This window comes from Opisthocomus hoazin, chromosome 15 (assembly GCF_030867145.1).
Source record: "Opisthocomus hoazin isolate bOpiHoa1 chromosome 15, bOpiHoa1.hap1, whole genome shotgun sequence".
NCBI classification, from domain to species: Eukaryota; Metazoa; Chordata; class Aves; order Opisthocomiformes; family Opisthocomidae; genus Opisthocomus; species Opisthocomus hoazin.
The window spans coordinates 25,290,364-25,313,355 of record NC_134428.1 but is presented as its reverse complement, the minus strand read 5'-3'; the positions used below and the strand labels follow the sequence as shown (position 1 = coordinate 25,313,355).

Here is a 22,992-nt window from a genome sequence, read left to right as displayed (position 1 = left end):
GGCAGGAGCTCAGCCTCCTCCCCGCTGAGAACCAGCCCCTCGTTCGTTTGATGATGGCTCCCGACTCATTTAATGCCCCAGTTCTAGTACAGGAAGAGACCAAACCACCAAGGAGAAGCCTGAGGAAACCAACCTTCACAGTGCTGTCCACGGCGCCGGAGAAGAGACGGCCGCGGGAGACCGCGAGGGCAGTGACGCTCCCCTGGTGCCGCAGCAGCGTCTGAGTGCAGATCATGTTGTCCATGCTCCACACCTACGGGCACACGGGAGGCGTGAGCCACGCGAGCGGCACGGGGCTCTGGCACAACCCCGAGCAGGGGAGGGACGGGGGATGCCGCGTGCCACAGGGTCCGAGCCCGGGGACACAAATTAAATCCAAGGCCACGTGGCGCGCAGGGGTGAGGATCCCCTGTCCTCCCGTTCCCTCAGGGCTGCCCGTTCTTTTGAACGAGAGTGGCACAGGCGCAGGGGCACAGCCCTGGACACCTACCCTGAGGGACCGGTCGTACGATGCACTGAAGACTTTGGTTTGATCCGGCGTGGAGATGACAGCGAGGGCGTAGACTGTACCCACATGCCCGGTCAGCGTGCGGACTTGTTCCTTCGTCTCTATATCCCAGACCTGTGGGAGGAGAGCAGGACTCGGAGACTGCACGGGGCTGCAGGCCACCAACTTCTCCTCCGAGAGGTGTTTCCCCCTCCCCACACACCTCCAGGGTGGATGCTGTGCTCTGGGTGTGGCAGAGCCAGGCCCCCGTCTCCTTGCCCCTCTCCCCCCGCCGCAAGCCAAGGAGCGCATCCAACCCCGCAGCCCTTACGTGGATGAGGTTCTCGTAGGTGCCACACACGATGTGGTGGTTTGTCACTGCGATGGAGTAGACGCTGCCTCCCGACGTCTGCAGCACGTGGACGCACTCCAGGTTGCGGATGTCCCAGATCTGAAAGAGACGCCGGAGTGAAGGCAGGATGAGACCCATGCAGGTACCCTGCCTGGCCGCGGTGCTGTGCAGCCTGCTGTAGGTGACCCTGCTTCGGCAGGGGGTTGGACTGGGTGACCCACAGAGGTCCCTTCCAACCCTGACCATTCTGTGATTCTGATTCTGTGATTCTGCTCCAGGAGGGAGCTCCCTGGAAGCTCTCCTCCAGCCACGCACGGAGTCAGCCTGGCTCCACGCGTGCCCAGATCACACCTGTAAGGACACATCTGTCCAGCTGGGAACACTGGGTACCGACGAGGAAAGTCCTGCCATCTTACTTAGCTGCCCAGCTTTGAACATCCAGGCTGAAAAAGTTGTGGAGCTGGCACACCTTGTGCGTGTGACTACGCACACACATGTGCACACACCCCAGTCCCTGACAGCGCTAAAAACCGATGCAGACAAATCAACAGGGATTTATTAACACTGAGGAGGGCAACTTCAGATTCTCTTGTGTCACTGAGAGGTGAACTATTCATCACAGCCTGAGCCAACACGTACGAGGGCATTTCAGCAACCCCACACAGATTTATGGTAACTCCGTGGCCAGGCAGTGACCTTCTCCTCCCATCAGCGGGGCTGTCGGCGCAGACAGGGCTGTGGCAGCTGCGGAGGCAGCGTCAGGCACGGCGGCTGCGAGGCCGCCTTTTATCTCAGCGAGCATCCCCCGGCAGCTGCGCTCCCAAGGACCAGCCGGCGCCCGGCCTTTGTGCCTGCAGAGATGCAATCAGCGCAGTAAAATGGAGCGTGTCAGCAACGCTACGGCAGCGCGCTCACATCCTAGCAGCTGCCTTTTGTCCCGCTCCACCACGCCATGCTGCAGAACAGAGAGACGTGGAGGCACGGTGGAAGCCGATGGCTTACAGTGGCCACGAGTCTCGGGGTCCCACCTTGATCGTTTGGTAAGATCCACTGTAGAGATAGTTCTGAGAAGCCACCAGCGCTCGCACCCAGTGATTGAGACCTGTCAGCTCCTTCTTCAGTTTGAGCTCGGTACCTACAATGTCCCAGACCTGCAGAAAGCACAAACACGCACAGAGACCCGGAGCAGTCTCAGTGGGACCGGGCAGTGACGGGGCTGCACAGGTCAGGCCCCAGCTCGGAGGCCAGGCGCTGCCCGCCCCTGCACAGCCAGCCCAGGGCCCCACCACCTCACTAAGGGGAACCTCGTGCTGGGTCTGCAGCCCGGTGGGAACGGCCTGAACGCACTCACTTGCAGATAAAACACCCAATAACTACGCTGAATAGGCGTGTTCCCTCAGGGCCTGGGAGAGCTCGCCCGGAGCCTGCATTATCCCTGGCAGAGACCCTTCCCTAGCAGAGCCATGGGCTTGAGAAACCTCACCCAAATCTACAGTAAAAAACTGCTCTGGACTTCCACTCCTAGCCTGTCCCCACAAAGCTCCACTTCCACAGCTCCTGGGAGACCCCGGCCGAAACCCCCAGCATGATCTCACACTGCCGCTCCGAGCAGCGCTGCCGGCCTGCTCGGCTCATCAGGCACGGAGGGGCTGCGGACGACGGAAACAAAAGGCCCCGCGTTCCCCTTCTGCTTAGTGCTGTCTCACTGCTCCTCCAGCCCCGAGCGCTCTCTGCAGAGCTGAACCACTCCAGCCCCGGATAAAGAAAAGAGCATGCGCCCTCTCACAGATGGATGGTCCCATCAGCTGTCTCACCAGGAGCTGGAAGCAGAACCAAGGGAACCTAGCCAAGGCTTTAAAGGGCAGCTTGCAAAGCTGTTCCCTGATTTCTGCATGCTTTAGGTAAAGGATGCAGATTCGAGATCCTCTGGAGAGGGTTTCAAAACAGGCAGCTTGAATCCCCAGCTGATTCTGGACCCCAGACACAATTCCCAATGGTCTGGGCAGGTCTACTGGGGCCCCAAGGACACACACATTCAGGAACTGCCAAGATACTCCAACTGCAGTCTCAGGTTTACAAAGTCAGAAGAAACAAAAGTTACTTTCCCATCCAGGTCCCAGAACACAACAACCCCAGGCACCAGTACAGGCTTGGGGCTCACCTGCTGGAGAGCAGCTCTGTAGAGAGGGACCTGGGAGTGCTGGGGGACGACAGGTTGACCATGAGCCAGCAGCGTGCCCTGGCTGCCAAGAAGGCCAATGGGATCCTGGGGTGCATCACGAGGAGTGTGGGCAGCAGGGCGAGGGAGGTTCTCCTCCCCCTCTGCTCTGCCCTGGGGAGGCCCCATCTGCAGTGCTGTGTCCAGTGCTGGGCTCCCCAGTTCAACAAAGATGAGGAGCTACTGGAGAGAGTCCAGCGCAGGGCTACGAGGATGAGGAGGGGACTGGAGCATCTCTCCTACGAGGAGAGGCTGAGGGAGCTGGGCTTGTTCAGCCTGGAGAAGAGAACGCTGAGAGGGGACCTTAGAAATGCCTCTAAATATCTGCAGGGTGGGTGTCAGGAGGACGGGGCCAGACTCTTTCCAGTGGTGCCCAGCAACAGGACAAGGGGCAACGGGCACAAACTGAAGCAGAGGAAGCTCCAGCTGAACCCGAGGAAGAACTTCTTCCCTCTGAGGGTGATGGAGCCCTGGCCCAGGCTGCCCAGGGAGGCTGTGGAGTCTCCTTCTCTGGAGATATTCCAGCCCCGCCTGGACAAGGTCCTGTGCAGCCTGCTCTGGGTGACCCTGCTTGGGCAGGGGGTTGGGCTGGGGGACCCACAGAGGTCACTGCCAACCCCTGCCATGCTGGGATCCTGTGATTCTGTAACACCTCTGACTTCAGCACAGAGCACAGGCTAAGCCACTGCAGTGCTGGCTGCTCTGTGTGGCTCAGGAGAGCGCAGTAACAAGGTGAACTACAGACCAAAACACCACTTTCTCCCAGTCTGGACACTGCTGCCTGCCTGTCTGTACCATCGGTCCCCAACCAGACCAAGAGGAGCCACCCCAGAGCCCTACCTTGATGGCTTTGAGAGAGCCGCTGAACAGCATGTTGTGCGAGGAGACCAAAGTGCAGACGGGATTGTCATGTGCTCGGATCGTGTTCACTTTCTGCAGGTTTTGAATATCCCAGACCTGCAAAGGAGAAGAAGAGCACCCATGAGGGGCAGGGGCAGCCCCCTGAGCTGAAGCCCTTCCTCTTCGCCTCTGGAGGTGGCAGTCGCACAGAGGCAAAGACACAGGCAGGACAGGGCACCTGTAGGAGCCACGGTCCTGGCCCCACCAGGACTGAGCCCAGCTCAGAGCACCAGCCTGCTGCCGCAGGAGCAGGGAGCAGGAAATTCAGCCTGCAGGAAACACCCAGATCCAGCCCACGGGTAACTTGGCTGAAGGCAGTGGATAAAGCACACTCAGGTCTTACACCGTCAGCAGCTGAAGAGCCTTACAGAAAAAAGCGTGCAGGTCCCTGCTCTACAACAGCCTGGGGCTGGCCTCAGATCTGACACCCGAGTGCGAAGCGGAGCAGGGGTTCTGGGTACTCACAATGATGGTGCAGTCGGCAGAGCCACTGTACAGCTTGTTCCTGTAATGTCACCAGAAAACAAAAGGGGGTCAGCGAGGGACAGCAACGTGCGCAGGGTCCCAGCTCGCTCCCAGGCCCCGCGCTGGGCGAGGAGCTGCAGTCCCACAGCCTCTCTGGGCCAAGACTAAACATGCCAGCCCCAGGAGCAGGGCCCAGGACCCGCAGGGAGGCCAGGCTGGATTGGCCCTTTGAGCAGGAGGCCCGGCACCCCGCTGATGACCAGGGAAGGAAGCCAGGACAGCAGACGAGGCCAAAGAGATGGCACTTTGTCGATTTTTAAAGAGCAAAGAGAGGCACGATGTGCCTCTCATGCACAGTCTTGGCACATGCAGGATTGAGGATGGAAATTGTAAGGGCAGGATCAGGAGCCCCAGTGCTCTCCCCCCTCTCTCCTGCAAGGACAAGTGTCCCTCTTCACTCACCCCTGGATGCAGAGAGCCAGTACAATTCCATCGTGGCCCTCCAAGGTCTTTTGGCACTTGTATGTGGTACAGGTATCCCACACCTAACAGGAAACACAAGTCAGCAGAGAGTCACACGTCGGCAGACAGAGCAGCTGGGGACCCGGGCAGGATGTCAGCAAAGCCACAAAAGCACCAAAACGAGGAAACAGGCTGTCACCTGGGCACCTGCCTTCCGGCCTCCCAGACCGAGATAAGCTTGTCTCGGAAAGGAAATTCACTGCAGAGGGTCAGGTTGAAGTTAATGAGACACCGGAGAGCAGCACGCATCAGCCCTCTCCCTCCCCGCCTGCCACAGCCCAGGCCAACACAACGCACTGAACCCGAGAAGCAGCTCTCGGGCTCCTGCTTTAGCAATTCACACCCCGTCCTCGGGCTCCAACGGCACAGCACAGCCTCCTCTGCCACTGCAAAGGTTTCCCCGCTCAGCACACCCTGCTCCCTCAAGGGAGGGAACGTGGGAATGTGGTGCCCAGAGCAGCCAGGACAGGGGACAGAGCTGTTTTCCTTCAAGAAACTACAGCAATGTCTGTTTTCTTCCATGTGGCTCTTGCTATCGCTCAAAGAAACTAAAGCAAACGTCTGCTCCTGCCAGGGCTAGTCGTGGCAGCCCGCGTGGCTCCGCAGCCGTCGGCCACCAGCAGCCAGCACGGTGACATTGGGAACTGTTGTTTAGGTTGCACTGGAGCAGTGCTGTCAGTTTGAGTTACTGAAAACAGGACAAAGAAAAACAAACACTCCATAAAATGGAAAAAGGACACATCTGATCAGGGAAAAATGTTTGGTTTTTTTTTTTTCCTAAGATGACTTTTTATAACAAGGGAAAATAAAATCAGAAGCCGAAATAGGCTTGAATGCCCTAAACACCACATAAAGCAAAACCACCAGCAGCAGGAATGAGATTCTAATCAGCGCTTTGCAAAAACCACTGTCTCTCGACTTCACTACCACATAACGTTTCCTCGCAGAGAATTTTGCCCAACTATAACTGCAAAGAATCATTTATAACTGCAAAGAATCATTTAAGATTCTTTGGGAGAAACTCTGGGAAGCGACATCCCCCTACCCCACAAACTGCAACTCAGCTTCTGTCCCACGGGAAGCAGAGTGACAAACGCAGAGCGTACACAGAAGAGGCAAGCTCCTACCTTAATGGTTTTGTCTGATGAGCCACTGAAGAGCAAGTCTCCTATGGAGTAAACGCACAAACACCAGACAGGGCCTTGGTGTCCCACAAAGGTCCCCTTGCACTTGAAGATCTGCTGAGGATCATAGGCTACAGAAACAAGAAGGCAGGTCAGAGGTGGGAGAATAGTGCCGTGCCACGTCCCGGTGAGTTCGGAGGGGACAGAGCTCCCTGCACTGGCCTGGCAGGTCCTCCTCGCATCCGTGCTGTTGCAAGCCAGAAGGAATCGTGAGACCCTCTCAGTCTGGCTGGAAGGTCTCATGTCCCACCCTTACAGCTCATCAGCTTCTCATTGCTTTGAGCCCCAGGACTCATCTCCCTAATGCAACTCCCGGGCTGGACCGAGGGAGGCCAGAGACGCGGAGCCCACTGGACATCTGCCCCCGGCAGCCAATAACCCTGCAGCACTCTGCGCTCCCCTTCGGCCAGTGCTTCTGGCAACTCTCCCACCAGGATTGTCCTCCTGCAGCAGCAGTGACCCTGTGAACAAACTGCTGCTGCACCCAGAGACAACCGTTACTTTGCACATCTGTGACCCTGCCTGACAGGGCTCGTTGGGCCATCACCCCACACCCCGCCTGAGGGGATGAAAACCACGCGCGTACTCACATCCAAGGATGCCCATGTTGAGCCGAGCATTAATGTGGGAGAGCTCATCCTGAAAAACAGAACACGCTGCGTGAGCTGCAGAGCCATCAAGACCAGCCTGCCCTCCTGGGCATGGCTTTAAGACTGTCCCCCTCCACTGCTAAAACCACTCTGGCCTTCGGGCAGGTCTTGGCTCCCCGCGAAGGCCCTCCCTCAGCAGCTGACTCATTCTCCCATCAGCGGTCTCCTGCTCTAGGACTCCCTGTGTATACCCCTCTGTCACCTCCCCCCAGAGACCGCGGGGCTCTAACAGCATCTCAGACCTGCACGAAACTCTTCAGTATTCCGGCAGGCACAGAAGGACCTTTGGGAATACACTGTCCTTGCTCTGCCGTTCACCAGACTGCTAAAAATAATCAAACGGGTTACAGGGTCTGCTTGCTCAGCTGCGCCTTTGCAGCCCACCTTGCTGGGGAAGAACTCGAAGGTCTCTTTGTAATCCCCTCCATGGTCCGGTCCCTACTACGCCCATGGGGACCCTCTTCATTAGCATGCTCAGGTAAACCAGGGTGAGCTCCTCCTAATCACCACATCCAGTGGGATGCAGCCTGCCTGAACTACGGAGGAACATCGATTCAACATCAGTGCTTGAATAACGTCCCAAATCATGAGACAGCTCTCACTCCCAGCATGTCAGCAGGGATCTGCTTATCTTCCTGCTTTCTCTGCAGGCAGGGAGAAGGGCACACTGTCCCTGGCTAGTCTAAAACGTACAGGAGTGCCCAGGCGTTGGAGCAGAGGGCTCTCTCCTTGCTGCAGGGGTCCTTTCCTCTATTAACACATTTCCAGAGCAGCAACAGGCTGAGAAAAGGCAGCAGCACCAGTTACAACAGCAGCCCAGAAGCAGTGAGCAGAATGCGCTCACTGAGCTGCCTTTAACTCAGCCTAGAAGAAACCTTCACCGAGACCCCAGCTGCAGTAAAAGCAAACCCAACCCCGGGTGAGCAGAGCCAGCAAGGAGAGAACCCCAAAGACTCCCCCACCGCAGGAGAAGCCTAACTAGAAGCAGAGCCAGCAGCTGTCTGCATGCAAACCCTGCTCCAGCCCAGGGCCTGGCCCCCTCCTCACGTTCAGCATGGAGGCGTCCCTGCGGAACTCCATCAGGTCCTCGCTCAGCTTGCTCTGGTTCTCGTCCAGCACATCTACAAGAGATGGAGAGGCCCATAGTCACGGCAGAGTCCATGAGGGCATCCAGGGGAACAGGCAGACGACACCCGCTGCCACCTAACCTCTGAAGAAGGAGGGAGGAGAACCCACTGCTGTTATCAGCAGGGAAAAGCAGGAGGGTGTCTGCTACTCCGATGAAAATTCTACTTGGATGCTGAAGACCCAGCAAACTTCAGAGGCAAGAGAGGGCTGGGCACAGCAAAGGTGCTGAAGGACCATGCTCACTCCAGGATGGCTGCCTTGTTGGCTATTGGACTCACTGATTCTGACGGGGGCCTGTGCCCTAGGACTGCACAGGAAGAAGTCACAGGAGAAAGGTGGTAACTGCCTGCTAGCATTTCTAGGACTCACCATGTGACCGGTGACTGCAGCATTAGGTCCCATGATGTGCTGGCAGCAGAGAAGTTGATGGGACCCCTATTTTTTCCTCTGCAAGGAGTATCTGAACCTCCCCAAACCTGCTCAGCACCAGTTTTAAACATATAATGAATCCTGCAATGCACCATCCTAACAAAGAGGTGCCCTGTCCCTACAGCTCTGACCACAGAGCTCGTCCGCTGCAGACTCACCAAACTTGAGCTCCAGGTTCTTCTCCAGCTGGTCGATTTTCTCCGAGAGCTTCCCCAGCATGGAGCGCAGGAAGGCAATCTCCTGGTCCTTCTGGGCCATTGCCACCTGCATCTCGTGGAAGCGATCGTCTGTCTGTTGCAGGAACTCCTTCAGACCCTCAAACTTGCACGTCTCCAAGTGGGTCTCGTAAGTGTCCTGATTTCCTATGAACGTACACCTACCAGGGGAAAGCAGACGCTGGCTGGAGCAGGGCTCGCGCTGGAGACCTCCTTGCTCAGCTGGCTCCTCAGAGGAAGGTCTGAGGCCTGTGTGGGTCCCCAGCTGTTCTGCTCCTCCTACCAGGAGCAGTGGTACTGCGGTTCCCCATCCTGATGGGTGCAGTCAACTGCAGGGCAACAGAGGCCAAGCAGCTCCCATTCTTCTATTCAGGGCATTGGCCCCAAACTGAACTGTCTGCCTGTCTGTCTGTCTATCCAGGCAGTTGCAAGGAAAAGCAAATCTTGGGCAAGAGACAGAATGTGGTGTCAGTTCATGTGCTCACTGGGAATCCAATCTAAGAGCCATCAAAACCAACGGAAAAAACTGCAGCTGACCTCAGCAGATGCTGACTTGAGCCTGCAGCATGGCAGGGAGTCAGGGCTGCTCTGTCAGGGCTTGCCTTGCTCTGCTTCTGCCAAGACATCTCCTCCTGCAACAGTGACCTCAGCTGTGCATCCTGCAGGGAACCCCGGCCCGGGCTCTGCTCCTGCTCAGGGGACAGTCAGCCCTCCGAGGCTGCCCAGCACTTCCCTTGCCCTGGGAGAAGGACTGGTTTGAAAGACACTGCCGTGGTGCTCGCATTACTCTTGTCCTCGTCCTCCTCCCTGCATGGCTCTGGCCACAGCCACTGCTCTGACTCTCCTCCAGCTGGTTCTTCTGCCTACGCACCTCAGCCGCCTCCTCGGCTGCCAGCAGGGCTTACAGCGGGGCAGCATGACCTGCCCGTTCTCCACAAGAAGCTCAGGGGCTGCCTTCTGCAAGCCCTGCGAGCCTGATCTCAGTCTCAGGCCAGTGCACAGCACTGGTTGGAGCTGCTCAGAGCCCGTGGGGATATCCCAAAGCTGCAGCAGCTGAAAAGCAGCTCAGAAATGAGCACAGTGCATCCTTCCTACTAAAAAGACCAGGTTCTTACCCGTACTTGGAGTGGGGACACTTTATGTGCTCGCACTCTTTCAGATGTGCCTCCAGGTTCATTTTCAGGAGAGGTGGGCAGCTGGGGTTATTGGGGCAGCGAACCGGCCTGTAATCACAGCTGCTCTCATGATCTCTGCCCATGGAGAGAAGCAAAAGGAGGGAAAATCAGCAATAAGCAAAAATTAATGGAAACAACACAGATCGTCAGGAAAGGAGCAAACCAACCCTGTGAGACTGTCAGAGGATCGAAAGCCTCCTGCTCTAAGACTGCAATTACAGCTTTAAATTCTCACTTGGCCAGTAAGTTGAGAGTAATATAGGCCACATTTACGCAGGGAACATCTACTTGTGCAGCCGATCAGCTGAGCCTTCAGGCAGCTCTCCACGGCAGGCAATGGCCAGGTGACAGGGAAGACAGCGAATGCATTTAGGATGGGGAGGGAGATGGATTTCAGACTCCTAGGATGTAATTAGGATAACTCCTCTAACAAAAAGAATCCCAAGGTCTCTGTTTGACCACAGCCACAGCGTTTCACCCCAGACACGAGGTGACTGCTTTCACAGCGTATCCCCTGTCCCGATGCTGAGACGCTCAGGTAAGCTGGGAGCAGAGAACAGCACCCTTGGCCTGAGACCAGCCCATCGGCCGTCACCCTCAGACTGAGACACAGTGGAAAGAACTGTCCCCTCAAGTGCCCCTGCCCGCTCCCACGCCCCTGCACGCCTCAGCAGAGCGCTGCTGGCAGGAGCTGCACTGTCCCCAGGAGCCGCAGGGCAGCTCAGATATGACAGCAGATTGCTGGTGGTGGAGCCCTTTCCCCGGAGAGGCTGCATGCTGGTAACAAGCCACTTACTTCCTGGCACTCAGTTTAATTGTAAACGGGCATCCACGGGGGTCCACTTCGAAGGCAGCGGGCTTGCTGCTGGCTGCAGGCCGGCAGCCATACTTGCAGTGAATGAAGAGCTCCCCGATCTGCTCGGCCACCGCAATGTTGTTAACCACTACGGTCAGTTTGGCATTGTCCACGGGGCACTTCTCTGCCAGGCGGGGAAGCAAAAGAGAGAGACAGTCAGCAAGGGCTGAGACACCGCAGGAGATCTTATTTTCTTGCCTTCTCTGGCCAGGACGGCCAACGCCCAGATGGGTGGCAATGGAACGAGCCATGAATATTCACACAAGGTCTGCAGGCCACCACCTCTGGTTTGTCTTGGGGCTTGGTGAAAAGTTACAGTTCATGTTAATCCGTGACAATTTGAGCTAGCTGCCAGTGAAGGAAGGCCACACTAATTCCGACCACCTTGTGCTTGCTGAAGTGTGAGAGCATTCACAGGCAGCGAGCACAAATGAGCAGATGCCCCATACAGAACCCGTCCCCCCACCCAGGCCTGGGGGTCAGCTCTGCTGCCAGCCGGGCACTGCAGGCCAGGGATGCTGCCACGAAGCAAGGACAACAGCTTTGAGGGCAGGAGCAAAACCGAGCAACTCAGGATTGCAACCGCAAAGCCTTTTGCTACAGATCTGTTGGTCGGGACAGCTATAGCATGACACAGTGACAGAGGGTTAGCATGCTCAGCAGAGGGACCTCTCACACGTGGAAGATGAACATCTTAAGGCAGAAAGAGCTGCTGTTCTGGTGGACTCCCCAGGGAGCCTCCTCAGGGCTCCCTATTCTGGTAACACGAATGGCTTGGCTTTGTGCTGAACAACAGCTTTCCAAGAGGGGCACAGGCTCGTGCCAAATGAAGTCTGTTTTGTAGCACAGAGTCCAAACCAAGCCGGAGTTGGTCAGGCCAGGCCAGCAGCCAGACTCTTGGGCTCCACCAGCTCTCTGGAAAAGCTGGGTGAGCTAAAGCAGCTCTGTGTGCTGCTGTGCACGGGCTCAGCCAGTGGCCGCAGAGCTGGCACTAGTGGGATGGGGGAGAAGGGGTTTTACGGGTCTCTGCCAAACACGGCCCCCCTGTTCCTTACACAAGCAGCCACAGAAAGCTCTCTGTCTGAAACCAATGGGTCAGCTCTGGGCGAGACGTGTATTATCCTGGGATTATCCATGGCATATTCCAGGATTTGAGAACATCCTGTGCCCAAGAGCCAGGCCCAGCCCTCTAGTGCCCACGCTACGGTGTACCATCAGAGCTCTGAGCTGCACAGCCACCCGTGCCCGGCCCCTCACTGCTGCGACGGCAGCCTGTGCCTGACAGCTTGTTTTAAGCCCTTCAGACATCTTTCTGCGGGTTTCTTTTTAAGCAAAAGCAAACAAACCAGAAAATAACAGTGTTTTGGCTGCATCACACAAGAACAGTTCTGTACTCACCAGATGTTAAGGCACATCTTCTACAAAATGTGTGCTGTGGAGACAAAGAGGAACAGCAGTGTCAGCGTAAACAACCTTGGACGAATTATTCCCGGTGGCTAACGATGGGAAAGGTGGGAGATACCAAAGGCTGTGGCACAGGGGCCTCAGCAGCTGTTCTGCCTGCTTTGTAGCTCAGCACGCTCTTGAGTCTGCACCACAGGGCAAAAACCAGCTGCTTGCTCAGGCAGCTAAGAGCGCACCACAGGTCGTGTACCCGAGATGTATTAAGTGCGTGGTTTGCAGCTTTGAGGGTTCTGCCCTGTTCAGGATCAGGCCATGGTCACGTCGCAAGCCAAAGCCATGGGCATGTTCTGCCACACTCTGATACTCCTACCCTCCAAGTCTGCATGGGGTTTCTCTGCTTCACCCTCCGCTTAATCCATGTCGTCCCTCTCATTTCCGTGAGAAGTTCTCAAGGGGAAGAGCACCAGTCTGGCCTTGTCCTTGGCCAGCCAGCCCATCACATATATCCCCTCTGTCGCTCTCCTAAGGTAGCTGAGTCCTGCTGTCAGGTGGATGGGACAGCTGGTTTGCAAGCCCATTAAATGCACTGTAAATTTTGCCACTTTTAATAGCTCGCTCTATTCTTACCGCAGAAATGTGCAGTAACAATTTAACTTGATAACCTAGCAAATTTAATCTAAGACGCTAATGAATATAAAGAAAGGAACAAAGGCTGCAGCATTTTGCTGGTCCCGAACTTGCCCCGTGGGCTCCCTGGAGCCTCCCCTGCCACAGGGCCAGCGCTTGGCAGCAGCGCTGGAGAGGCTGCGAGCCACTCTGCAGAGCTGCTGCCTGCTGCCCTGCTCGGGGGGCCTTTTCCTGCCCCGCACAGCTGCACGGGGCTCTCTCCAGGGCTGCCAAACCCGGACCGCAAATGAAGCCAGCTTGCTTCCTGCAGCAGATTTCTTTTTTCCATATTAACCAGTAAATCTCAGTGTCTGCACGAAGAGCTGCTTACTGAAATGGTGCAGCAAAACTGCACCAACTTCCAACCCCTTTGGCGATAGCACCCTCACTGCAGTAAACGATCCTGCTCTCTGCTTTTGTTGCTACAGCTCCATCCCAGCAATCAGAAGCACGTCAGAAGGTCTTAGAGGGCCTGTCACAAGGCCATCTTTCTTCATATGTAGCACATAAGCAGGAATAATACACAGTTTCTATTAAATCCCAGTAAAATGGAATATAGAAGAATATTTGTAATACTCAATGTCTTTCATTAGAGGATCTCAAATCCCTTTGCAAGCATTAACTAAATGAAGTTTCAAGCCATTCTTGTTTTATAAGAAACACTCTCTTCACAAGTGAAGAGGAGCCGTTCCTGGGGTGCCCAGGAGGCAGCCACACTCTGCAGAGCCCTTCCGGACAGGGAACGAGGAGATTCACACCTTGCTGAAGTCCCATCAGGGAGACTGAACGTGGCCAGGACAGGGAGGCTGACAGTACAGCTCCCTGGGAAATGCCACACAATTTTAAGCAAGCCCCAGGCTTCTCCAGCTAACTGCAGAGTGCCCCAAGCACCTCACTGCAAACTGGTTCAGAGCTGCCTCGTGCAGAAATCTAACCCATCTCCATCAGCACCTCTGCTCCTGTGCTGGCCTGGCTGCCCCAGTCAGGCGCTGCCTCGTCTCCTCGCTCAGGCTGACAGTCACTGGGGACCGTCAGGGCTTTGCTACAGGTCACACAGGACGCCCGTGGAGCAGATTTGCTGGTTTGTGGATTTGGAAGAGTACTGCCTTACCCCACAGGTTGTGATGACTGGGTCCTTAAACACACTACAGCACAGTTGGCAGCACAGCTTCACGGATGGTTGTTCAGCAAACACCAGTGGCTCCTTAAGAGGAGGAGAGAAAGGGGCAGAGAGAGCACAAGGATTAGTCCGAATGCAAGAGCCTCCAGCTCCGCAGAAGAAACAAAACAACTCTTCAGCAGAGAGCACTGGGGAGCCTGGGGCACACGGCATGCTAAGGGTTTCATTATCTCGAAATAAACTTTTGTCTGGATCTGCTGACCTCCAATATCCAAGAGGAAGGGGAAGAATGAACCTTGGAAGGGCTGGAGACCCCCAGCTCATCACAAACTGGGGGCCACCAGCATGTGGCAGGATCAGGACCCGGCAGCAAACTGCACAGACCGACCTCCTAGCCAGAGTGACTCAGGTCTCCAGAACTGCACCAGCTGCACTGTCTGGTACTTTTTGCTTAGCTGGACTCCACTGTGCGTTGTTAAAAATGTCTCCTGTACTAAGCCTGAAGTTTAAAAGCGATTTTAAAACAGCTTGCCCTTTTGTATTTGTGAACCATCCTGAAGGAAGGGCTCTTTCATTCCCTTATGAAGCGGAATCGACATTGTTTCTGCCGCAATGGGCCCATCTCTCCAGTTTTGTTTACCAACAAAGACTGCCGGAGCGTGGGCTCTGAGCACGTCCTCCTGGAGCAGCACAGCTCTCCGTTCCACGCCAGAGCAGGGCTTCACATTTCAGAGCACTTTAAATCAATCACTACAGTTTGGTCTGTCTTTTCTTCCTGTGCTGCTCTGAGAACTGCAAACACAACCCCCTGGGTTCCTAAATACGAAACACACACTTTTATCCCAGCCCTGTGGCAGAATGCCACCTGACCTTTTACGCATCCAGTATGGGGTTAGTTACTGGGTCACAAGCTAAGCTCAGCTTAGAAGTGTCCTCCCCCAACAAGAGTCACATGCGGACAATTCCTTGCACCCCCCTGGGGCTTACAATCAAGTCAGTGAGGTGCCACGCAGCCCTAAATGCAGGATGGGGCTCTGAATCAGTGGGCAATGGTGTTAGTCTTGCTGCCTGGGGCTAGACCACCACCCTGAAGACCTGCAACCCCCTGCTGCCCTGCGGCAGAGCCAGGGAATCACACATGACTTTGCAAAGACTACCAGTTTTTCTGAGAAGCAGAAGAGCCTCACCATTGCCCCCTCTTTACAGATAGGGAAATGGTACACAAGGAAGCCAAGTAACTTGCAGAAGTCAGTGGTGGAAACAAAATTAAAGCCACAAGTCCTGACAAGCAGGTTTTTAGTTGCCAGACATCACAAAAAACCTGCCCACGATAGCTCTATGTACTCACAGGAGTCCACTAAGTTACTCTTTTGACACTGAACTTCCTAACACCGCTCCTTCAGACAATCCCAAATACCTACTGGCTCCTCCTCTTCCTCATGGAGTGAGAACGTCGAGCGCAAGGACATGTTGGACTCAGAGTGCAATGAACGGACGGAGATAGCAGAGTCAGAGCGGCGTGGGGTGCTGATCGGAGGCTTCAAAGAGATAAAAACCAGTCCTTGTTATTCCAATTAATTCCCCCCACTCCAAAACCCTATGCACAGACTTCAAGTGCAGCCCCCCCTCCACAAAACTCAGCTGCTCCATTTGTTCATCCACTCTGCCAAGCTGCACCGAGTGGCCCCCAGAAGCAGCATTTCTCGCTGCTGCGTGCCCTTCCCGGCAGCCGGGAACCCTGCGCCGTGCTCAGCGACAGGACAGGCATCATTCAGGTTTAACTTCCTAAACCAAGCTGACATCTAAATTCCAAGCACGTAACTTTCTCAAAGGTGCATTCATTTGTGTACTTACCGTGTGCACCCGCAAAGCAATGGTCTGGAAGAATTAATCCTTTGCAGAAAGCTTTGTAAATCTCCCCCAGAGACAGCTACCAGCTCCTGCAATTTCTATAATCTCTGCAGCAGCACTTGTTGTTTCCCTCGCTATCTAACTTCTGCCAAATTTCTTTGCGTAAGTGTGGAGACTTCCTTCTATTCAATTCAGTAACAGACTGGCTTTGTCGCTTCCTGCTCGGGAGGGGAGAGCTAAGCGGACACCGCGTGCACCAATCAAGAAAAATCCCACTGGTTACGGCGGCCTTGGGATTGGCTTTGCGGGAATGCTGCCGCTGGAATATTAACCAGCAGCACGTCTCTCGGTGGAATATCAACCAGCAGTGCATAGCCAAGACGCAATTTGGCGTCAAAGTGACACCGGAGACTCTTCAGACCATGGGGTGATTGGATTTGGGGGTCTAGAACAGCAGCACAGCCACCGCTGGGTTCCTCTGGAAGAGATGCTGCTGGCTGGCTGAGAAGAGTGCAGAGAAGCACTAAAAGTCTTCAAGGAGCGGAACGGATGGGCTGCCAAAGAACGGGGAGAATGAAGCCATGAGCTTCAGATGCTTAGCATCAAGAGATGGCCAGTGCCCAGGCTGTCTGCACATATCACACCTATACGCAGCCTGACTGGAGCCGGCATCGGTCGCAGACTCCTAGAAGTCTGGCTGGAAGGAGCTCTGGAGGCTGCTGACCCTGCTGCCCCCTCAGAGAGGGACTCTCCCTGGCCCTGAATCCGGTCAGGCCCTGCTCAGCCGGAACGGGGAAGGCTGCGTGGATGAGCCTCTGCCGCCCCGCGTTCCTGCCCTGCACTACCTTGTGAGCAAAACGGTTTTTCCTCACGTTCAATCTGAACCTCGCAACCCACATTTTGTGTGCTTGCCCTGGGTGGAATTGCGTTACATCAGACCCAAGGACAGACAAAAGCAAATTAGGAGGCCAGTGGGGCAGCCAGGGAATTCAGCAATGAAAGATGTAAGATGAGCTTCAAAGCCTGCTGCCTTCCCTGGAGACAGACTGCCCTGCAGCCTGAGCGCAGTCCTTGCTGGGCTGCAGGAGAGGAGCAGACCAGGATCCTGCTGGTTCTTCACACTGCTCTGCTTCTGAATTTTTATGATACTGGGATCCTAGGAGCTCAGAAATGCTGCATCTGTTTAGAAGCCAAAGCATGAAGCTCTTTTTCTTAAAGAAAGCATATTTATTGGCTAAATATGTAAAACTTGAGGAGGAATAGTTATAACAAGGTAAATCAATTTTATGTGTATCCATTAATTTTGTTATTTTCCTCCACTAGTAACAGAAGTTATTAAAATAACAAGAATGACTGTGCATAGTTCCCATTCTGGAGGTGACACAGAGATCAGGGCAGCAAAGGCAGGCTCTGCGGGGAGGCAGTTTTATGAAGAGCAACATCCTGCGTGGATCACTGACGGAGAGGAGGGGGACTGCAGCCCAAGAGCCCTTCCAGGACGCAGGGTGTGAGACACAACCTTGCACAACACTGCGGGCTCAGCTCCCTGTGTCCTGGCTGGGCTAACGCTGCTGTAAGCCATGCAGGAGGGAAGCTGATGTGCTGAGAAAGGTCGCTCCACCCGGGCTAGAGTGACAACACTGAAGGGTAGAGGTGTGTGCTGGCGTTTACTGCCCCTCTAGGTATCGGCAGCCTTTGTTTCTGCCAAGCAAGCAAGGCTAAGACACGAGAGCCCTCAGCTCTACAGGGTTAGTCACTGAACTGCTTCCTGCTCCTCACCTGGCTACTTGGACCGAGCTTTGTGGCACTAGTCCTGTGTAGAGCACAAAGGGACTGACTGCGGGGTGCTGTTGCACTGCAAACAGGATAACAGAGCACGGCGACCACAGGACCCCCACCCTGAGGGCATCTGCCCAGGCTGCGGAGCACTCGTGTGCACCAAAGCCAAGGAGCACCGGGTCCTGCCACAGGGCAAGGCAGCACAAGTGGCACTGCTTCGGCCGGGCTGGGATTTGGGAGGATCTGTTGGAAGGGTCCCACCGCCTCAGAGCTGTGCCAGGGCTATTGCTGCACTAACAGAATCACAGAATAGTAGGGGTTGGAAGGGACCTCTGTGGGTCATCTAGTCCAACCCCCCTGCTGAAGCAGGGTCACCTACAGCAGGCCGCACAGGACCCCGTCCAGGCGGGTCTTGAATATCTCCAGAGAAGGAGACTCCACAGCCTCCCTGGGCAGCCTGTTCCAGGGCTCCGTCACCCTCAGAGGGAAGAAGTTCTTCCTCGTGTTCAGACAGAAACCATCAAGTCCATCTTCAAACAGCCCAAGGACGGAGTGCTCAAACATCCTTTGATGGAAGATGGATAGCTTGTGGCTGGCTGGCAACTCAGACCAGCTTCTAGCTAGTTCAGGGGTGAAGCTCCCTGTAAACAGCCAAGACTCTGGACAGCCAGTCAGCTCTTCATCCATTAGCACACATTTGCCCCAATATTCAGCTGTAATCTTTATGTGCAGTTCCCAGCGTGTCAGCTACAAAAGCAGCCTCCCCCGAAGGCTCTAGCACAGTCCTCGCTCCTGCTCCTGTAGGCACAGCGAGGCTCCAGCCCACGGCACTGTTTTCAGGAAAGATGAGAGCAGCGGCTCAATAATCCCTGCCTTGCACGTGGAACACACGGCTCTGCTTTTGGTTTCATTAACCGAAGCTCTAAACTGAAAGAGAAAGGGGTGGTGGAGGTCACAGGAGGGCTCCGACTTGTCTCCAGCTGTCTCTCCGATGGCTGACCAGCCCTTGGCAGCTTCTGGAGAAGGGAAAACTTAGCAATGAGGAAGGGAAATCCCAGACTATTTCTTGACAAAGCCAAGGAAGCTTCCTAAAAGGGTTAGTGGGAGTTCGTCTGGAGCAGCAGGCAGAGCAGGGCTGTGGCACTTCTGGTTTGTTAGCACCTCACGCTGCTGGCTGCTTCCTGAACCACTCATTAAGCCTCTTGCTATTTTTGCTTAAGAATATTTAGCACTCCAGGGAAGGTGGGCTGAGACTGTGCAAGAGGACTGAGGCGAGCTCCTAGGAGAGATCTCACCTAGACTTGGCTGCACACCTCAGCTTGTGACACCGAGGTTTTCAAAGGAGTCAGAGAGCTGCTCCATCAGACATGGCTAAACTTAATGTCCCCAGCACTCCCCACTCCTCTGGAAAAATCCTCGCCTGTGCTCTGTTAGAGCCGCAAAGCTCGTGAAAAGGGTGCAGGGAGCACAGCCCTCAGCCCACGGGATCCGTGCTGACAGCCAAGGGCTGCCTGGAACAGTGGCCCAGCACCATGGGGTCAGTGAGGTGATGGAGAGCTGCATTTGCCAAGGACACGAGGCAAATGTTCAAAGGACTTTTTGGGAAAACAAAACAAACAAACAAACCACAAAACCCAAACACACGCTCACATAAAACGCAGCAAGCTTTCTGAGCAACAGAAGGAACTTTATAGGATGCTGACAACAAAGCCCTTTGCAATCTGGTGCTGTATTTATTTTAAGTTGTAGCTCCACGCTGTTGCCGACCCCAGTTCTCTGCCAGCGCCTCACTTGAGCAGCGATCCATTTATCCCTGACTTGGAAGCTGGGTCTCGTAACCTGACAAAGTCTGCAAGTACTTATTTAATTTGAAGTCGACTACTAACATGCTAAAATCTAAACAGGAGCTTATGGTTATAAAGTGTGGCTGGAGCACTAGGGACAGGAGAAGGTCAAGGCCTCAGAGCTATCCATCCATTCACTGAGGTTTGCTTTCCTGCTGCTGTTCTTGATTTAATTGATTTAGCCTATTTAATTTCTCTTTAAGCAGCTAACCCTGACGCCTGTCGGATCACTAAAAGCTGCTCAGAAGCGAGTGTGATGAATGAGAAAGCTGGACACAAAACTGGGATGTGCTTTTCTGCAAAGATATTGTGAGACATGGGATTGTTTGTGTGAGAAGACCCCGATGATGTAATCCCCAGGAGCGGAGCACAGTCTGTAGCATCCGACATCCCACTCTGCAGGTTTCAGACTTGCTCCCTGCGGTCAGAAGCCCCATCTGGAGGTGGAAACAGGAATGGATTTTCTGGTCATAACTGCAGGGCCAGCTGGGCTGCTGGATGGTCCATCCAACACACCCTGATTGAGACCGACAGCCCCAGACATCGCCGACAGCAGCTCTGTTTTCTCCCGAGCTCAGGAGACCCAGAGCACGCTGCTCACACCAGAGGCAGGTACACCCTCACAAGCAGGCCTGAGGGATGCGTAGCTCCCGGGCTTTGTAACCACACACCATGCTCAAGCAGTCTGAAAACGAGCACCAGCGGTGCCAGCCTAATGCCCCAGGCCAGAAGCAGCCTCTGCTTCCCCACTGCACCAACCCCGAGAGCAGCCAGGCAACGCCGAGGCCGGTCCTGCCTCTGGTGCAGACATCTGCCTCCGATTTGACGCAGTGCGGGGGAACGGCGAGGGAGGCAGGAGAGTCCAGAGGAGCACCACTTGTCTCTCACTTGACACATAATCAGCTAAGCTCCTGGCAACACCTACCATGCCATCGTCCTCATCTCGCGGGGAGTAGGTGAGCGTGCTGGAGGAGGATGGGGTCCGGCGATGCTGTTTAAAAGTATTGGTCCCGTCAGCTTTAAAGCAAATTGGAAAAAAAAAAAAAAAATAGCAAGCATTTAGGCTCCTCAGTAACATTTCCAAGCTACAGGTCAGCCTCTGTAGCTGCAAGTGTACCTTGAAAAAGGAAAAGATTAGGGATTCCCCAACTCCAGGTCTTGACCTGGACATATCGGTGCAGGCAGAACAATCCTGATCTCTGACAGCCTGCTGAAGTGCAAATGGCCCTTTGCAAGTAGCTTGCCCAGAAGAGAGCACAGATAATATTCTACCAGGTTCACTGGTTAAAAATACTATTAAAAGGAAACTTTATACTCCCATATATCTCAGTCACTAACAAAAATTGCTTCGCTCAAGGGCAGTCTGGATATTCTTGCAGCACAAGGGAAGCATGCTAAATTAAATATGAGATATCTGTATAAACGTCATATTACTGACTTACATTAAAATTTGAATGTAAATACACAGGAGTCCAAAAACATCTAGAGTCCAGAGCTCTGTACAAATGTAACCCAAACATTTCCTTATCTAAATCAGTGTCAAGTGCCACAATTTATCTTTACTAAAGCAAGGATATTTTTGTTCCAAAATGAAACCAGACCTCTTCCTACATTCACACCACGTGTCAGGGCTCAGACTTCTCGCCTGCCGGGCTTTGAGGAACAGCTGTGAGAATTCTAAATGAGCTGGTACACTTGCACCCCCTCCTGTCCGAGTTAAAAATGGCCATGGGGGTTTTACCAAAGTGACTCACAGGCAGGCAGAGAGTGAAGGTGGGAATTTTCAGCACTGGTAATGACTGCATCAGAAGTCACACAGATAAATAAGATCTGGGACTGAGCTCTGTAGCAAACCCTGTTGCACTATCCTAATTTCAGCAAGGACTTCCCAGTGGTACTGTTGAATCTGCCTAATGGGAGAAAATTTCTGTGCGTGCTCATTTCCATCACACCTGGTGATCAGATGCCATGACTGAGTAACACTTGGGCTGCATCATATTGAAAACAGCCCCTCGGCACCCGTCTGCAATGAACACAGTGATTCTCCAAACAGCCTGATGATCTGTAAAACACCACCACCACAACCTGGTAGGCATCACACGTGGTGCTTTGAGAAGCTCTATGCATTAAGCACGCTCACCCTTTGTGATGGTCGTCACAGCAGAGTAGGCTGGCCCAAACGTTGTTTCCATTCTTGTCTGAAACATTGACAAAATGAAGGTCAGTGCGTGTCACTGCAGCACAGCCCAAAGGCTTGCTACCTTTCCTGAACTGCTGAAAAGATACACATATCTATATTCCCAAACTTTGTGGATATTGTAATTTTTAACAGCCAGGAAAGTACCATATTTTCAAACGCCATCTTCATTTTCTCAGAAGAAAGGGTGAGAACATAAGAAGCAGCCCTAGCCCCCGCGCTCTGCCAACAGCCCCGAGCCTTACCCCGTTAGTGTTTTCAGAAGTAGTGATGTTTGTTGTGCCACTGGAGAAACGATTGTAGCGAGCGTTCTTGTTTGAGCTCATAATCTAGGCCAGCACTTGTTAGTCATGGGAGGTTTGCTCTGTGGAAGAAGAAAGACAGAAAGAGAGGTAGGTTCACAGTACGTGTTTTCCTGGGCTCAGAGAACAATATTCTGCAGCATTAAGTCCAAGTATCTGCCTAAGATCACATAAACCCAGATTTTCAGAAGCAAGTGGCATGGTCAAAGTTAGGTTCCTTCAAATCATTCCTGGATGAGTGTTCAGCATTTTCTAAAGATATGGTCTCTTTTAAAACAACTCCTTCATCACCCAGATAAACAGAATACCCATAATCATTAGCTGCTTTTACAAGTCTACAACTGTTCTAATAGCAGACGAGACTTCTCAGGAGACCACTCTAAGACCGACAGCATCCCACTGGTCACGACACACATCAACTTTTAAAACTGAGAATAGGTACCGGTTGTGACTGACAGCCCCAGCAGAGGAGAGCCCTGCGCAGGCTCTGTATCGGGCCCCGTCTCCCTCCCCACGTTACCTGCTGCTTCCCAAAACGCTTCGCACAGAGCAGCGATTGGCACGCAGCGTCTCAAAAGGGGGCCCTTCCACAAGACACAGCAAGGGCGAGCACAGAGCAGACTCCACCACGGCAGGCAGAGGGATTTCGGCGGAGGCCACAGGCACAATCCTGATCTTTCAGAGTGCTGGGGAACTGTGAGCGCACGGAGGGCAGAAGAGGTCTCTGGATGTAAAGCTATACCAGTAAAACCCTTATCCCATTAACTGCGAAGCTCAAGCTGAGCTGGCCTGGACTCCAGAGCCCAGGGAGCTTGTTCACTCGCAGCTTTGCAGCTCAGGCCGCCTTCCGAGAACACGAGAGAAACATCCCATTCAGTCACCCAGGGCTTTGCTTTGGCACAAGCGGTTGTGACTCCCTTTCTCCCCCCAGACGAGGGAAGAGGTGCCCTGGAAGCCCAGCACCCCACATCCTCCTCAGCTGGGGTGCAGAAGACAACCCCTCCGAGGCAGCCCCTTTCCTGGGAAGGCTGTGCCACGCTTTCCGGCACTTCCAGGCAAGGAAACCAAAGGCTGAACTTCCCTGCACCCCCAGAACTTCACGCTGCCTCATACTGAAAAGCGTGATGAGCACAGGCCTCGTCCTGTTCTTGGGATGAGCTCAGCGGGAGTTCTGCTATTTAATTCAAAAGCCCTGGGCTGTACTGCTGAACAAAAAAGCCAGGGCCAGATCTTAGCAGAAAGCAAGAA

General features: G+C 54.2%; 1 protein-coding gene across 4 annotated transcripts in view; it reads right to left on the bottom strand.

Annotated features, from left to right (window-relative positions):
• TRAF7 (TNF receptor associated factor 7) overlaps window positions 1-22,992 on the bottom strand; it is a 36,890-nt gene that overhangs the window by 818 nt on the left and 13,080 nt on the right. For 2 of the 4 annotated variants that reach the window (XM_075436335.1, XM_075436336.1), the window contains exons 2-20: window positions 21,688-21,806; window positions 21,386-21,443; window positions 20,171-20,262; window positions 15,193-15,309; window positions 13,763-13,855; window positions 11,980-12,013; window positions 10,522-10,705; window positions 9,666-9,800; window positions 8,494-8,711; window positions 7,826-7,899; window positions 6,719-6,767; window positions 6,072-6,199; window positions 4,885-4,967; window positions 4,423-4,462; window positions 3,898-4,014; window positions 1,868-1,990; window positions 819-938; window positions 491-622; window positions 134-253 (exon numbers count right to left, since the gene is read on the bottom strand). In XM_075436335.1, coding sequence (XP_075292450.1) covers window positions 134-253; window positions 491-622; window positions 819-938; window positions 1,868-1,990; window positions 3,898-4,014; window positions 4,423-4,462; window positions 4,885-4,967; window positions 6,072-6,199; window positions 6,719-6,767; window positions 7,826-7,899; window positions 8,494-8,711; window positions 9,666-9,800; window positions 10,522-10,705; window positions 11,980-12,013; window positions 13,763-13,855; window positions 15,193-15,309; window positions 20,171-20,262; window positions 21,386-21,443; window positions 21,688-21,768 — 1,998 coding nt within the window. In that variant the 5' untranslated portion in view covers window positions 21,769-21,806. Of the gene's footprint in view, window positions 1-133; window positions 254-490; window positions 623-818; window positions 939-1,867; window positions 1,991-3,897; window positions 4,015-4,422; window positions 4,463-4,884; window positions 4,968-6,071; window positions 6,200-6,718; window positions 6,768-7,825; window positions 7,900-8,493; window positions 8,712-9,665; window positions 9,801-10,521; window positions 10,706-11,979; window positions 12,014-13,762; window positions 13,856-15,192; window positions 15,310-15,625; window positions 19,472-20,170; window positions 20,263-21,385; window positions 21,444-21,687; window positions 21,807-22,992 lie in introns of those variants that run through there. The other 2 variants (XM_075436337.1, XM_075436338.1) reach the window with 2 other exon arrangements.